Source organism: Hylobates moloch, unplaced genomic scaffold (genome assembly GCF_009828535.3).
Source record: "Hylobates moloch isolate HMO894 unplaced genomic scaffold, HMol_V3 SCAFFOLD_10, whole genome shotgun sequence".
NCBI classification, from domain to species: domain Eukaryota; kingdom Metazoa; phylum Chordata; class Mammalia; order Primates; family Hylobatidae; genus Hylobates; species Hylobates moloch.
The window spans coordinates 7,670,847-7,688,757 of record NW_026652285.1 but is presented as its reverse complement, the minus strand read 5'-3'; the positions used below and the strand labels follow the sequence as shown (position 1 = coordinate 7,688,757).

Below are 17,911 nucleotides of genomic sequence, written 5' to 3'. Positions count from 1 at the left end.
CTAGGAATTTATCCGTTTCTTCCACGTATCCAGTTTGTTTTGTTGGCATATAATTGTTTGTAATAGTCACTTTGATCCTTTGTATTTCTGTGGTATCAGTTATAATATCTCCTCATTTGTTTCTCATTTATTGGAATATTCTCTTTTCTTGTTGATCTAGCTGAAGGTTTGTTGATTTCATTTATCTTTTCAAAAACCAATTCATAATCTTTGTGTTGTTTTCCTAGTCTCTACTTTATTTATTTATTCTCTGATCTTTATTATTTCTTTCCTTCTGTTAATTTTGGGCTTAGTTCTTCTTTTTCTAGATCCTTGAGGAGTAATGTTATTTATCTGGGATCTTCTTTTTTGATGTAGGTATTTGTTACTGTAAACTTTCCTCTTAGGACTGCTTTTGCTGCATCCCTTAAGTTTTGGTATGTTGTGTTTCCGTTTTTGTTTGTCTCAATATATTTTTTTAAATTTCCCTTTTAATTTCTTCATTGCCCCCTTGGTTGTTCGGTTGTTCAGGAACATGTCGTTTAATTTCCATATATTTGTGAATTTTCCCAAATTTTCCTGTTACTCATTTCTAGTTTTATACCATTGTGGCCAGCAAAGATACTTGATATGATAACAAACTTAAATTTGTTAAAACTTGTTTCGTGGCCTAATATATAATCTATCCTGGAGACTATTTTATGGTATTTGAGAAGAATGTGTATTCTGTTGCTCTTGAATGGGATATTCTGTACAGGAATACCTTATTTTATGGTGCTTTGCTTTATTGCACTTTGCAAATATTCTGGGTTTTTTTTTTTTCCCCTAAATTAAAGGTTTGTGGCAACCCTGTGTCAAGCAAGTCTATTGTCACCATTTTTCCAATACTATGTACTCACTTCATGTCTCTGTGTCAGCATTTTTTAGCAATAAAGTATTTTAAAATTAAGGTATGTATTTTTTTAGACATAATGCCACTTGTACACATAATAGATTGTAGTATAGTATAAACATAACTGCTTATATATGCTGGATAACAAAAATGTATGACTCACTTTATTGTGATATTTGCTTTATTGTGGTGGTCTGAAACTGAACCTACAATATCTCCAGGGTATGCCTGTAAATGCCTGTTAGGTCCATTTGGTCTAAATTTATTCAAGTCCAGTGTTTTAAAATATATTTTCTGTCTGGATGATTCATTCATTGTTGAAAGTGGGGTATTGATGTCTCCTACTATTATTGTATTAGAATCTATCTCTCTTTTCAGATCCTTTAATACTTGCTTTATATATTTAGGTAATTTGATGTTAGGTGCATATGTATTTACAATTGTTATATCCTCTTGATGAATTGACCTTTTTTTGTTAAATAATGTTCTTCTTTGTTTCTTTTTGCAGTATTTGACTTAGTCTATTTTGTCTTATGTAAGTATAGATAACCCTGCTCTCTTTTGGTTTCCATTTTGTTGAATAGCTTTTTTCAGCTGCTTACTTTCAGCCTGTGTGCATCCTTAAAGCAAATCTCTTCTAGGCAGCATATAATTGGATCTTCCTTTCTTACTCTTTCAAAATTGCTCTGGCAATTAAGACTCTATGTCTTTTTGCTAGAGTGTAATTCATTTACATTCAAGGTAGGTATTGAAAGGTAAAGAGTTATTACTGCTATTTATTTATTTATTTATTTATGACAGGGTCTTGCTCTGTCACCCAGGTCAGAGTGCAGGGGTGTGGTCATAGGTCACTATAACCTTGAACTCCTGGGTTGGGATCAACCTCAGCCTCCTGAGTAGCTGGTACTACAGGCATGTGCCACCATACCCAGATACATTTTTTAAAAACTTTTTTTTTTTTTAGAGACAGGGTCTTGTGTTTTGCCCACACTGGTCTCAAACTCCTGGCTTCAAGCAATCCTTTGGCCTCAAGCAATCCTTCTGCCTCAGCCTCCCAAAGTGCTGGAATTACAGGCATGAGTGACCATGCCCACCCAGCATTGTCAATTATTTTCTAGTTGTTGTGTAGGTACTTTATTTCTTTATTTCTCTTGCTGTCTTCCTTTGTGATTTGATGGTTTCCTGTAGTGGTATGCCTTGAGGCCTTTCTATGTTTGTTATGCACTGCACTGTAATTTAAATATTTTTCTTTTGCATCTTATTCACTAGATTGTGAAGCGATGCTTTCTCCAAAACATTTCTTTTCAAGTTTTAGAGCAACAAATTTACAGCAGATTCAGATGGCAATACTTGAAAGTAGTAACTTTTAGGTAACATTATAGTGGTTGCTTCTTACTCATCTGCTTCCCTCAGCCTGGATTCTAATAGTGCAAGAGCACTGACCTCATTATAGTTTAATTATTAGCCCATTTACAGAAGTATAGAAAATGAGTTGCCTTTTTCCGCCTACAGTTAATCTATTTAGGAAAAGAATGAAACATATAGTTGAATTTGTGTGAATAAGTTTATACATTCAGATTTTAGCCAACATTATTAACTCAGTCAACAGTTCTTCATTCTAAAAAAGCAAAACAAGTCAGATTATATACATTTTAACTAAATGGTTACTTTAGACATTGATGAATTAACTGTTGATAAAACAACAGTAATTCAGAATTTATGTTTCAAAGAGTTAAGAATTTGTTCCATACATAACATAGTATTGAGTTCTTATTGTTTTCTTTTCTTTTTTCTCTCTTTTTTTTTTTTTAAGACAGTGTCTCATTCTGTCGCCCAGGCTAGAATGTAGTGGTACAATCACTGGCTCACTGTAGTCTTTAGCTCCCTGGCTCAGGTGATCCTCCCACTTCAGCCTCCTGGGTAACTGGGACTACAGGAACATACCACCATGCCCAGTTAATTTTTTTGTAGAGATGGGGTTTAGCCATGTTGCCCCAGGCTGGTCTCGAAATCCTAAGTTCAAGTGATCTGTCTGCCTTGGCCTCCCAAAGTGCTGGGATTACAGGTGTGAGCCACTGCGTCTGGCTTTTATTGTTTTCTTTCCACACGATTTCAGGAAAGTAGATTTTCATGTGTAAATATATTAGTTGTTTTACAAATGTCATTTTTTGAAGTTTTTTGCATTGTATATTTTTATCAGAATGTATCAAGAAGTAACTGTAAATCAAGGTGTCATTAGTGCAGTAATGCACTAATAGTGCAGCTCTGACATTTTCAGAGTCCTCAATATTTTAACTAATTTATGAGAGGGAGTGTTCCTTTTCAGAGAGGGCTGTAGGATCTTCATTTCCAGTTAGATTGCTAACAGAGGTCTTACTTTCACTTTAGGGCAGTATTTGTCTATATTATTCCTCCAAGTGCACCTCTGACTGCACCTATGTTCATTGAAAGTTTGATTCTGAAATATAACCCAGCCTCTTGAGGTGAAGGTGCTTAGTAAAATATCACCAAACAGGAAGTTGTTTCAATAGAAATTCATATTCTTGGTTTTCTTACATTTTCAGTTTGTATTTAGCAAAAATTAAGGACATTGATGTTTACTGTAACTAAAAAAGTTATTTAAAAAACACTACTACTTTTTTATTTTTATTGGTATTTAAAAGGAACTCTTTTTTATTTCTAACATATGCCACCTATGGGTACATATCAACTGAATAAAAGAAAGTAAACATTTAAAACATATGAGTACCTCATGAAATGAATAATGAAGAATCATCTTTAGATGGAAAAATATACCAGGTTCTACTTATGAAATAAATTATGTGAGTAAGATTACAAAAGATGGTAGTCTGTTTAGGCAGGCCTATTAAAAGCATTAAGACTTGAGTACTGGCTATTAAAGTGAGTAAATGGCAATATTATAAAGTTAAACACATGCCAAAAAACATTTTCCAGAGGACTGGGATTGTAACAATACCATTAATGAGGGCAAAGAGGTCTTAATGCAATTTGCACTTTCTAAAGTTTCAAAAAGAGGCTTTGAGTTAGTGTATTATTAATGTACTGAACATCTGGAACTGTGTAAAAGCTATGGACATTGAGCAAATGCAGGATTTCCCCACTAGGTTGCATTCTAACTTATTGCCTCCCTAGTGAAATACTAGTTTTAAAGAAGTTTGACAAGGTAAAATGACAATATCCAGATAAGACATGGACATTCCAAAGTGTCTTTTAGTTTGTGAGATCTGACTTTAAAAAAAATTGCCTCTGAGGTTAACAAATTGAAGTGATGTGAACACCAATTAGTAAATTAAATCATCTCTATCACTATATGTTGGCTGGTCTCCCTATATGAATAGTATTTACCCTTTATGAGCTATTAAGTAAGATATTTTCAACAAAGATACCTCACATTTTTCATATATGTAAGCCATAAGACCTGAGAGACAGCTCTGTGTCACTGTACTTTCCTTTAAGTTATTTTTTAGGTGCCTAGTTAGGATACCTAAGAGAATTTAACAGTTGAGTTATTTTTGTGTTTATTTATGAGATTTATCTGGCAAGACGGAAATGGTTAAACTGTCTAAATGTGTAATTCAGGTGTCACCTGCAATGAGAATATAAAGGCTGTAGACCTAAATATTTTGTTATCTGAAACTGAAAATTTGCTGTAGGCCATTTTCACTAAAATAACCAGTACGTTTTTGCTATAGAATTGTACTCCAAATTTGCATGTAGCCCCTGTGTAATCCTTAACAAAAGGTTTTAAGGTACTTTTAAAAAAAAACTCCGCTGAAGAAATTAAAATAAACACACTGTGTTCTGTGGAAATGTGTCATAGTCACCAAATTCTCCCTTTTATGAAGCATTCCTCATAGCTCTTTGCCCGAACTAAAATCCGGATAGACCCGGAGGACATACCACTTCGTCAGACCTTCCAAATTATGACCATCCTTTCCTCTCCTAACTTGTAGTATCTCAGACTCAGTATCCTATTTACTCTCCATTGTTCTTTCTAAATCTTTACCTGTCTGTTTTCTTCCAGAAGGGAGGGGAGAAGAAAGGAAGGGAGGAAGGAATGAATGAACAAAGTCTCACCAACAAAAAACTAGTCTAGCTAGTCTCTGCTCATGTCTTTTAGTCATGCCCCCTTTCCCCTTCACCTTTGTCATCTTACAAAGCATCTGGATACTCTTATTTTTAATATTTTATTTTTGTTTTTTCAGATAGGGTGTCACTCTATTGCCCAGGCTGGAGTATGGTGGCATGATCACAGCTCAGTGCAGCCTTAACCTCCAGGGCTCAAGCAGTCCTCCCACCTCAGTCTCCTGAGTAACTGGGATCACAGGCACACACCACCACACCCAGCTAATTTTTGTACTTTTTGTAGATACAGGGGATTTTTGCCAAGTTGCCCAGGCTGGTCTCGAACTCCTGGGCTCAAGTGATCCTCCAGCCTCAGCCTCTCAAAGTGCTGGGATTACAGGTGTGAGCCACTGCACCCAGCCAACTCTTCTTTTATTAAGGACTTTGGCACCTGGTTTTACAGTTATGTTTTACCTCTCCTTACTCTCCTCCCTGACCTTCCATTGTTTTGGACCTTCATTTTTCATTCATTTATAAAATTCATTCAACAAGTATTTACTGACCACTTTCTATATGTAAGGTACTGTTCTATGCACTGGGCAATCAGCAGTAAGTAAAACAGACAAAAATCATTGTCCTTTTGTATTCCAGGGTGAGAGACAGAAAATAAATGAGAGACACAGAAAGCTACTAATATGTTAGATGATATTATGGACTGAATGTTTGTATCCCACCAAATTTTTTATGTTGAAGCCCTAACCCCCAGTGTGGTTATATTTGGAGATGGGGCCTCTAAGGAAGTAATTGAGGTTAAATGAGGTTGTAAGGGTGGGGGCCTTATCTGATAGGATTAGTATTCTTATAAGAAGAGACACCAGAAAACTCCATTGCTCTCTCTCCTTGTCCCTCTCTGAATAGAGAGGAAAGGCCATGTGAGGGAAGGTGGCTGTCTGCAAGCCAAGAAGAGAGCCCTCACCAGAAATCAAGTTAACAGGCACCTTGATCTTGGACTTCATAGCCAAGAAGTAAATAAATTTCTCTTGTTTAAGCCACTCAGTCTGTGGCTTAAACTAATAACTGTAAGAAATAAATTTCTTTTGTTTAAGCCATTCAGTCTGATATTTTTGTGTGGTAGCCTGAGGGGACTAATATAGATGGTGATAAGTGCTATGTAGAAAACTAAAGCAAGGAAAGGGGAAAAAGAGGATCTTGGGGTTGGAATTTTGGTGGGGGGGGTGCTGGAGGGTTGTCATTTATAATTTAATTGGATGGTTTGGGAAGGCCTATCTGAGAAGGTGACAGTGAGTGAAAGTGTAAAGGAAGACAGGAAGCAAACCATTCTGATTTGGGGGGAAGAATGTTCAGATAGTGGGAATCTTGAGATAGGAGAGTACCTAGTTTGAGCAAAAGGAAGCCAGTGTAGCAGAGTAGGACTGAAGTATGGGGAATTGAAGGAGATAAGGTCAAAGAAATAGCTGGGTAAAATCACACCACAGTAAGAATTTAGATTTTGTTCTAAATGCAATAGGAAGCCATTGGAGGGTTTAAACTTAGTTTTAAAAGGATTATGTTGGCTGCTGTATGGAAAATGGACTCTAGAGAGCATAGGCTGAAGCAAGGTGACTGTTAAGGAGTCTGCTATAATCTAGATGATAGATGGTGGTGTCTTGGACTGCTGTGGTAGCAGTAAAGATAGTGAGAAGTTTAGAGTCTAGATAAAAGTAGTGCTGGCAGGATTTGCTGATGAATTGGATGAGCAGTAATAGAGATGAGGGGCTGGGTGTGGTGGCTCATGCATATAATCCCTTTGGGAAGCCAAGGTGGAGGATTGCTTGAGTCCAGGAGTTCGAGACCAGCCTTGGCAACACAGCAAGACCCTGTCTGTTGTTTTTTTTTGTTTTTTTTTTTGTCGTTGTTGTTGTTTTCAAGCCAGACATGGCAGTGCATACCTGTAGTTCCAGCTACTTGAGAGGTTGAGGTGGGAGGATCGCTTGAGCCCAGGAATGTGAGGCTACAGTGAGCTATGATCACACCACTGCACTTCAGCCTGAGGAACAGAGTGAGATCCCATCTCTAAAAAAAAAAGAGAGGAAATAAGGTTTTCTTGCTGGTCCCCCCTTTTAAATCTGTACTGTCCCGCTAGGCAATGTCATCTCTATGCATTCTTTTTTAGTTTTATCTTTTTTTCATGCTTTCCTAATATATAATTAAATTCTGACTTCTACCTTAAGTACAATGCCCATATATCCAACTGCCATATCAACATTTCCATTTGGAGATCTTAAAGGCAACAAACTTTTATTCTTCCTTCCAGTCTTGGTCCTTTGCCAGTGTTGCCTGTGTGAATGAATGGTACTGTCTTAGTTCATTTTCTGTTGCTTGTAACAGACTACCTGAAACTGGGTGATTTATTTTTTAAAAGGAATTTATTTCTTGCAGTTACAGAGGCTGAGAAGTCCAAGATCGAGAGGCTGCATCTGGTGCGGGCCTTCTTGCTGGTGGGAACTCTCTGCTGAGTCCCAGGGTGGCTCAGAGTATCACAGGGCAAGGAGGCTGAGTATACAAGCTCGAGTCTCTACTCCTTTTTGTATAAAGCCACTAGTCCCACTCCCATGATAAACCATTAATACATGACTGGACAAATCCATTAATGAGGGCAGCACTCTTGTTACCCTGTCACCTCTTAAAGTCCCCCACTTCTCAATGCTGCCACGTTAGAGATTAAATTTCAACATTTTGGAGAGGACAAATGTTCAAAACATAGCAGATACTGTAATCATATTTGGGCTAATCATATACCTACAGAGCACCTGTGAACCTTTTTCTCCCTTCCCTGTCATGTCCCATCCAACCCCATACCTTATTCATTTTAACTTTAAGTATTTTTATAATCTGTTCACTTTTCTTTCTCTACAGTTAATTTTCAAAAAGGTAAAGTCATAGCTCACATATAAAGTTAGCACCTATCACAGATTTTATTAAACTCACTGATTAATGAAGAAAAAGTATGATGTTTGGCCTATTCAGAGAGCATTTAAGGATTTATGTACTTGTAGGCAATTTAATAAGGAATAGACTATAAGAAAACTGGTTGATGTACTACAGGGCAATAAATAGTAACCTTTAGGGTTATCTTTTCTCCTGGACAGAAATGATTTGTATTTGTATTAGACAAAAATCTCTAAGTTGAAATATAATTTGCTAAGTCTGGAACCTTAATTAATAGTGAACAGTGAGTTCAACAAAGTGTATCTCCCTAGATAATCTTCTAGTGGGCCTTTGCCTCCATTTGAAATGGAAAGTTTGTACTGTTTCTTTTTTATCTTATTTTCAAGGTTTGCATATTTTTTCTTAACTCATTCTAATTCAAGCCACCGCCATCTCTGGATTACTATATTAGTAGCCTAAATGTACCTGTTATAACTCCTCCTCTAACTCATCATATTAGTAATCAGACTAATGTTTTTATATTTTATATTTGTGAAATATGTGTGTATATAAGTCTACAAAGCTAATATGTACATTTTAAATAATAATAAAATAGAGATCTGAGTATCCATCACCCAGCTTAAGAAATAGAACATTATTTCTACATTAGAAGCTTCCATCTGGCCAGGTGCAGTGGGTCATGCCTGTGATCCTGGCACTTTGGGAGGCTGAGGGGTGGATCACCTGAGGTCAGGAGTTCAAGACCAGCCTGACCAATATGGTGAAACCCCGTCTCTACTAAAAATACAAAAATAAGCCAGGTGTGGTGGTGTTCACCTGTAGTCCCAGCTACTCAGGAGGCCGGGACAGGAGAATTGCTTGAACTCAGGAGGCGGAGATTTCAGTGAGCCGAGATCACGCCACTGCACTCCAGCCTGGGTGACAGAGCGAGATTCCGTCTCAAAAAAAAAATCCTCCATTTGTTCCTTCCCAATTGTATCCCCCTAAAGCTAAAGGTATTAGTTTCGTGAGTTTTTTAAAGTTATATATATTTTTCTCAAAGAACATATTGTTTTTGAACTTTATATAAATGCAATCATATTTGTTATCTACCTGTATTTGCATTTTTTACTCAACATCTAAAAGTTTGTGATTCATCCTTGTTAATATGTGAGAAACTAGTTCATTTATTTATGTTACTACATAGTATTCATTTGTGTGTTCTTTTCAATTTTTAAAATTGTGGTAAAATACACATAACATAAAATTTACCTTTTAAGCATTTTTAAGTGTACAGTTTAGTGCCATTGAGTACATTCATGATGTTGTACAACCATCACCAGTATCCCTTTCCAAAACTTTTCAATCATCCCAGTCAGAAACTGTACTGATGGAACAATGACTCTTGTTTAGCCCCTTCCCTCAAGCCCTGGTAACCTCTGTTCTACTTCGCATCTCTAAGAATTTGTCTATTCTAGGTACCTCATATAAGTGGAATCATATAATATTTGTACTTTGTGTACAAAAATACAGTGGCTTTTTTCACTTACTACAACATTTTCAAGGTTTATCCATATTCAAGCATTTGTCAGAATTTCATTCCTTTTATAGTTGAATAATTTTCCATTGCATGTAGGTCATACATTTTGTTTATTCATCTGTTGATCAACACTTGAGTTGTTTCCACTATTTGGTTATTGGGAATAATGCTTCTATAAACATCAGCATACAGCTGTTTGTTTGGATCCTAGTACTTTCAGATATTTGGGGTTATATACTTAGGAGTGGAATTGCTGGATCATATGGTAATTCTATGCTTATGAACTTTTGAGGAACTGCCAGACTGTTTTCCACAGCAGTTGTACCATTTTACATTGCCACCAGCAATGTGTGACAGTTACAGTTTCTGCATGTCCTTGCAACACTTACTTATTTGGACAGTAGTTATACTAATGGGTGTGAAGTGGGACTTCATTGTGGTTTTGACTTGCAGTTTCCTAATGACTAAGGACGTTGAGCATCTTTTCATGTCCTTTGGGCCTTTTTTTTTTTAATCTTTCAAGAAATGTCTATTAAAGTCCTTTGCCTATATTTGAATCTGTTTGGTTTTTTTGTTGTTGAGTTGTAGGAGTTCTTTATATCTTCTGGATATTAATCTTTTATCAGCCATATGCTTTGCATTCTGTGTACTATCATTTTAACTTTCTTGACAGTATCCAAAAAAGTTTTATAATTTTTTTTATGAAATCTGAGTTTATCTATATTTTTCGTTTGTTACTTATGCTTTTGATGTCATAGCCAACAAATCATTGCCAAATCCAAGGTCATAAAGCCTTCTATTTTTTTTCTTTTAGAGTTTTATATTTTTTAGCTCTTACAGTAATGTCTTTGCCCAATGTTGAGTTAATTTTTGTTTATTATGTAGGCAAGGTGTTACTTCATTCTTTTTACATGTGGTGATCCAGTTTTCTCAACACCATCTGCTGAAAAGAATCTTCATGCATTGTTTCAATAATGCAATTTGACAAAATGCAACACACTTTCATGATACAAATTCTCAACAAGGTAGGAATAGAAGGAAATTTAATATAATAAAGGTCATATGTAAGAAGCTCATAGCATACTCAGTGGTGCAAACTGAAAGGTTTTCCTCTAAGATCAGAAACAGGGCAAGGATGCCCACTCTTGCCACTTCTGTATAACATAGTACTAGAATTCCTAGCCAGAGCAATTAGGCAAGAAAAAGGAATAAAAGTCTTCCAAATGGGAAAGGAAAAAGTAAAATTGTCCTTGTTTACAGACGTGATCTTTCCTGAAGATCTTATTTTTAAAAAAACTGTTAGGACTAATAAATTGAGTAAAGTTGCAATATGCAAAATTAACATACAAAAATGAGTTGTATTTCTATACACTGACAACAAACTGTCTGAAAAGGAAATTAGGAAAACATTTCCATTTGTAGTAGTACCGAAACAAATAGAATACTTAGGAATAAACTTAAGGAGGTAAAAGACTTGTGTATTAAAACCCATAAAACATTTCTATATATACCGTTTTATTTTGATTCTTATTTCCTTTTCTGTTTTCCACAGTGGCTACACTGTTTTATATTCCCACCAGCAATATACAAGGATTCTAATATCACAACATCTTCACTAATAGTTGTTATTTTATTTATTTATTTTTTTAAATAATGGCCTTCCTAACAGCTGTGAACTAATATCTCATCGTAGTTTTGATTTGCATTTGCCTGATAATTACTGATGTTGAGCATCTTTCCATATACCTGTTAACCATTTGTATATCTTCTTTGGAGAACTGTCTATTCATGTCCTTTGCCTGTTTTTCAATTTTTTTTAATATTGAGTTTCTTAATATATTTTGGATATTAACCCCTTATCAGATATATGGTTTGCAGATATTTTTTCTCATGCTTTAGATTGCCTTTCCACTCTTTTTTTTCCCTTTACTGTGCAGAAACCTTTTAGTTTGTTGTGGTCCCAATCGTATGTTTTACTTTTGTTGCCTGTACTTTTATGTCATATGCATAAAATCATTGTTAAATCTAATGTTACAAAAATTTTCTCCTGTGTTTTTTTCTAAGAGTTTTGCAGTTTCAAGTCTTTTTTTTTTTTTTAGACTGAGTCTCACTCTGTTGCCAGGCTGGAGTGCAGTGGCGTGATCTTGGCTCACCGCAACCTCCACCTCCCAGGTTCAAGCGATTCTCTTGCCTCAGCCTCCTGAGTAGCTGGGACTACAGGCACGTGCCACTCTGCCCGGCTAATTTTTTGTATTTTTAGTAGAGATGGGGTTTCACCGTGTTAGCCAGGATGGTCTCAATCTCCTGACCTCGTGATCTGCCTGCCTTGGCCTCCCAAAGTGCTGAGATTACAGGCATGAGCCACTGTGCCTAGCCAACAGTTTGAAATCTTACATTTAAGTCTTTAATCCATTTTGAGTGAACTTTTGTGTATTGTGTAAGATAAAGGTCCAGTTTTATTCTTTTGCATGTGGATATTGTTTGCCCTGAACGATTTGTTGAAGAGACTGTCTTTTCCCCATTATGTATTTTTGGCACCCTTGTTGAAGATCAGTTGATCATACCTGTGTGGATTTATTTCCAGGCTCTCTGTTCTCTTCCAATGGTCTATATGTCTGTCTTTATGGCAATGCAATTACTATTTTGATTATGGTGGGTTTGTAAGATGTAAATGTCATGAAGCACGATGCCTCTAGCTTTGTTGTTCTTTCTCAAGATTGTTTTGATTATCCCAAGTCCTTTGTGGTTGCATATTAATTTTTGTATTTTTTTCTTTCTGTAAAAAATGTCATTGGGATTTTGATAGGAATTACATTGAATCTACATTTATATTAGTCTTTAAAATCAATGTTCCCCAACCTTCTTAGCACCAGGGACTGGTTTTGTGGAAGACAGCTTTTCCACAGACCTGGGTTGGGGGTGGGGGTGATGGTTTCGGGATGAAACTGTTCCACCTCAGATCATCAGGCATTAGATTCTCATAAGGAGCATATAACCTAGATCCCTTGCAAGCACAGTTCACAATAGGGTTTGCACCCCTATGAGAATATAATGCTGCTGCTGATCTGACAGGAGAGGGAGCTCAGGCAGTAATGCTCACTCACCTGCCACTCACCTCCTGCTGTGCAGCCTGGATTCTACCAGTACTGGTCTGTGGCCTGGGGGTTGGGGACCCCTGCTTTAAATGTTTCATAGAGGACTGTGCATAGTGGCTCACACCTGTAATCCCAGCACTTTGGGAGGCCAAGGCAGGAGGAGCACTTGAGGCCAGGAGTTCAAGACCAACCTGGGCAATATAGTGAGACTCCATACCTACGAAAAAAAAAAATTACCAGGGCATGATGGCTCATGCCTGTAGTCCTAGCTACTTGGGAGGCTGAAGTAGGAAGATTGCTTGAGCCCAGGAGTTTGAGGTTACAGTGAACTATGATCACACTACTACACTCCAGCCTGGGTGACAGAGCAAGACTGTATCTCAAAAATAAATAAATTAATTAGCAAAGAAATGAAAATAAAAAATTAATAAAATTAAATAAATAAAAATGTTTCATAGAATTGGTATTGAGGCCATTTAGGTCCTTAGCTTTTCTTTGATGGGAGACTTTTTGTTACTGATTCAGTCTCCTTACTAGTCTGTTCAGATTTTCTGTTTCTTCATTATTCAGTCTTGGTAGGTTGTATATTACTAGGAATTTGTCCATTTCATCTAGTTTATCCAATTTATTGGCATATAATTTTTCAGAGTAGTCTTTTATTATATCAGTGGCATCAGTGTCTCTTCTTTCATTTCTGATTTCATTTCTCTTTTTTTCTTAACCAATTTAGGTAAAGACTTGTCAATTCTGTTGATGTTTTCAAAAACCAACCTTTTTTTAATTGTTTTTCTGTTCCCTATTTTATTTCTGCTCTAATCTTAATATTTCTTTCCTTCTGCAAACTTTGAGTTTACTTTATTCTTTTTCTAGTTCCCTGAAGTGTAGAATTGGGTTACTTGAGATCTTTCTTTTTTAATGTTGGCATTACCGCTATAAACTTTCCTCTTAGTACTGCTTTTGGTGTATCTCTTACTTTTAGTATGTTGTGTTTTTTTTTCCATTGGTCTCAAGATAATTTCATAACTTTCCTTTTGATTTCTTTTTTGACCCATTCATTGGTTGTTCAAAAGTGCGTTAATTTTCATATTTTTGTAAATTTACTGGTTTTCTTTCTGATGCTGAATTTTAGTTTGATTCTGTTGTGGTTGCAAAAGATACCTGGTATTAATTTTTATCTTACATTTGTTAAGACTTGCTTTGTTACCTAACACGTGATCTGTCCTAGAGAATGTTCCATGTACAGTTGTGAAGAATATGTATTTCGCTGCTGTTGGGTAAAATGTTCTATATATGTCTGTTAGGTCCATCTGGTCTCTAGTATTGTTCAAGTTCCGTTTCCTTATTGATCTTCTGTTTGGATGTTTTATTCATTACTGAAGGTGAGATATTCGACTTTCCTACTCTTCTTATGTTGCTGTTTATTTCTCTCTTCAGTACAATCACTATTTGCTTGCTATATTTGGGTGCTCTGATGTTGGTTGTGTATATATTTATAGTTGTTAAATATTCCCAGTGAATTGACCCATTTATCATTATATAATGTCCTTTTTTTTTTGTCTCTTGTGACAATTTTTGACTTAGAATCTGTTTAGTATCCTAGAATTGCCACCTATGCTGTCTTTAGTTGCCATTTATAAGCAATATCTTTTTCTATCCCTTCACTTTCAGCCTATGGGTATCCTTAAATTTAAAGTGAGTCACTTGCAGACAGTGTTTTTATCTATCCAGCTACTTTATATCTTTTGATTAGAAAATTTAATCCATTTACATTTAAAGTAATGACTGATAGGGAAAGACTTATTATTGTCATTTCAATAATTGTTTTCTGTCTAACTATAGCTTTTTTGTTCCTCTTTTCCTCCCTTGATGTCTTTTTCTGGAGAATAAAAAGTAATATAATAACTTCTTAGCTGTGTTTATAGAATTAAAGTAGTTCTTCCTATTTAATTAAAGCATATTGTACAGCAGTTAACTATTTTACTAATGTTTTGTTTTATAGTCTTATTAAGAAGTTTATTTCTGGCCGGGCGCGGTGGCTCACACCTGTAATCCCAGCACTTTGGGAGTCCAAGGCGGGCGGATCACGAGGTCAGGAGATCAAGACCATCTTGGCTATCATAGTGAAACCCCGTCTCTACTAAAAATACAAAAAATTAGCTGGGCGAGGTGGCGGGCGCCTGTAGTCCCAGCTACTCGGGAGGCTGAGGCAGGAGAATGGCGTGAACCCCGGGGGGCAGAGCCTGCAGTGAGCCGAGATCGTGCCACTGCACTCCAGCCTGAGCGACAGCAAGACTCTGTCTCAAAAAAAAAAAAAAAAGAAGTTTATTTCTAAAAATAGTTAAAGGTAAAATCGAGGAAATAAACTATCTTATAAAAATTGATCAGTTGCTGTTTTCCAGAGAATTTGGGGTGGTTTCTTGTAATAACTTGTCCAAATTGTGTAGAACTCATAGTATATAACAAGTGGATAAAACAGTTCAATTTAAATAATAATCTCTAATATTAGCTTTTGTCTTTTTCATTTATTCAGCTTTATTATTAACTTCTTTCTTTGCATTTGCTGTATTTCATTTTGTAGCTTCTTGGAAAGAATGCTTGATTCTTTTATTTTAACATTTTAATAATAAATATATTTCACGCTATAATGTATTTCCAAGTATTGCCATTGCTGTATGCCACATGTTTCGAATTGTGAGTGCTTTTCTTATTCATAACTAAAGATTTCATGAATTCTACTGTGTTTTTCTATTTAACTCATATGGTTTTTAAGAATATGAGTTTTACAGCCACGTATGTTGATTCACACCTGTAATTTCAGCACTTTAGAAGGCTGAGTCTGGAGGATCCCTTGAGACCAGAAGTTTGAGACTAGCCTGGGCAACAAAGCAGGATCTCATCTCTACAAAAAATATAAAAATTAGCTGGGTGTAGTGGCATGCACCTGTAGTCCCAGCTACTCCGGAGGCTAAGGTGGAAGGATTGCCTGAGCCTAGTAGTTCGAGGCTGCACTGAGCTATGATCTTGCCACTGCACTCCAGCCTGGGTGACAGAGACCCTGTCTCTGAAATCAATCAGTCAATCAAGATGAGTTTTTGTTTTGGGCTTGACTTTTAATCTACCATGACTTTATATTATTGACTTTTAATCTACCATGGCATAATTGTTGAAATATGTGATCAATATGATAAGGATTGCTTAAAATTTGTTGAACGTCCTGTTGTAATCTAGCCCATGGCTGTAAATGTTCCATTTGTGCCCATATATTTTCTACTTCTTGGCTGAGTCTTTATTTATATCTTTTTTCAATGCAGGTTATTAATGATGATCAAATATTCAAATAATGAGCTTATCTGCCTATACACTCAGTAAAATGATCTTAAATCATCTTCATTTGAAGACTATTTAAGAATATTAAGAAACTTCACCTTAAGTTTAAAGAGAGAACTTAAAGTTTGTTAACTTTGACAGAGGTTTTTTGTTTTTTGCTTTTGCTTTTGAAATTGCCAAGATAGTAGTAGTAATAGTAGTAGTGGTGGTGGTGGTAGAAATTGCCAAGATAATAGTAGAAGTAGAAGTAGTAGTAGTAGTAGTAGTACTAGTAGCAGTAGTAGTGGTAGAAATTGCCAAGATAGTAGTAGTAGCAGCAACAGTAGCAGCAGCAGCTAACTGTGCTAGCATCATTCAGATCTCTCTAAATCTGTTAATAAATTTAACCCCATAACAGCTCTATGAGATAATATTGTTTTCCTCATTTTATAGATGAGAAAAGACACAGAGAGATTAATATGCTTGCGGTAGTCACACTGTAGTCACATTGGCTTAAACAAATGAGGTTAAGTTTGTTTAGCTAGACACCCACAAAATAATTTTTTTCTCTCCTCTCTTTAGTTATTAGAAAAATTAAAAGAACGTTGGCTCTCTACTGGTTTATGGCATAATCTGGAGTTGGTGAAGACAGTCATCGTAGAACCACAGGGAGGAGAAAAAACGAATTTTGATGAATTACTGCAGGTGTACTATGACGCAATCAAATACAAAGGAGAGAAAGGTAACTGGAAATTATTTCATGGTCGGTGAAAAAATATTTTTTATTACAAAGTAAGAAGGTACAATTATAATTTTATATTTTTAAATGAATTACACTTAAGAGAAAAATTATAATCCTGAGTGAAAAGAAAATAAATTGGGTATTTAATTGTACTTGTTCTCCTATGAATATTTTCACTTGGGTATGCTGATTCAACTTTAAGAAAAACGATGCCATCATCTCACAGTCTTCAGTGCACTACCTGAAATAGTTTGTGCAAAAAGGCAGTTAGGATATATATAAATATATTCCTTACTAGCCAAATGAGACCTATATTTTGATGCATTTAGTACACTTGGTGCTTATATTCTTTTTTTTTTTTTGAGACGGAGTCTCGCTCTGTCGCCCAGGCTGGAGTGCAGTGGCGCAATCTCGGCTCACTGCAAGCTCCGCCTCCCGGGTTCACGCCATTCTCCTGCCTCAGTCTCTCCAAGTAGCTGGGACTACATTCTATTACATATAAACTTGAATTTTCAAAACATAACTGAAAACTCAATTCCAAGTTAGAGCATATCCATGAAGAGTTTGATGTGAGGTCGGGCATGGTGGCTCTTGCCTGTAATCCTAGCACTTTGGGAGGCTGAGGCAGGTGGATCACTTGAGCCCAGGAGTTCGAGACCAACCTGTGCAACATGGTGAAATCCTGTCTCTACAAAAAATACAGACATTAGCAGGGTGTGGTGCGTGTGCCTATAGTTCCAACTACTTGGGAGGCCGAGGTGGGAGGATCACCTGAGCCCAGGAGGTCAAGGCTGCAGTGAGCTGTGATTGTGCCACTGCACTCCAGCCTGGCTGACAGAGTGAGACCCTGTCTCACACACAAAAAATAATAAAATAAAAAAGTTTGATGTGAAGGGATAGTAATAGTTTATGAACAATGCAAGAAAGAGGTAATATAACATGTCAGTATCTTTTTAGGGTGTATATAGTATGGTGTTCTTTGTGTCTGTTTTAAATACTTTTAAATATATTGATTCCATATGCTATGTATTATCAATTAAAATTATTTCACTTATTCTGAGAATTTTACTTTCAGGTGGTAAAGGTAATAATGCAACTTCAATTTTTATTAAATAAACCTGTTTATAATCGCACAGTTCATACGCAAGTTGCTATTCTGACATGTTTTTACTGTATAAGTTATCTGGAAGATGCACAGTTTGTAAATTGGTTTGCTACCCTTTTGCATATAAATGTAATTTTGTTCCCCTTATTTACTTAAAGACATTGAACTTCTAAAACTTTATCTCATAATAGTGTTTTACTTTGATTATTTTAAATTTGCTACTATAATTACTATAATT

At 36.0% G+C, this 17,911-nt stretch overlaps 1 protein-coding gene across 1 annotated transcript in view; it reads left to right on the top strand.

The window, feature by feature from the left end:
• Positions 1–17,911, top strand: part of BRIP1 (BRCA1 interacting helicase 1) — a 190,826-nt gene that overhangs the window by 105,536 nt on the left and 67,379 nt on the right. The window contains exon 15 of the mRNA XM_058445351.1: positions 16,409–16,568. Within this exon, the coding sequence (XP_058301334.1) occupies positions 16,409–16,568 (160 nt within the window). The remainder of the gene's footprint in view (positions 1–16,408; positions 16,569–17,911) is intronic.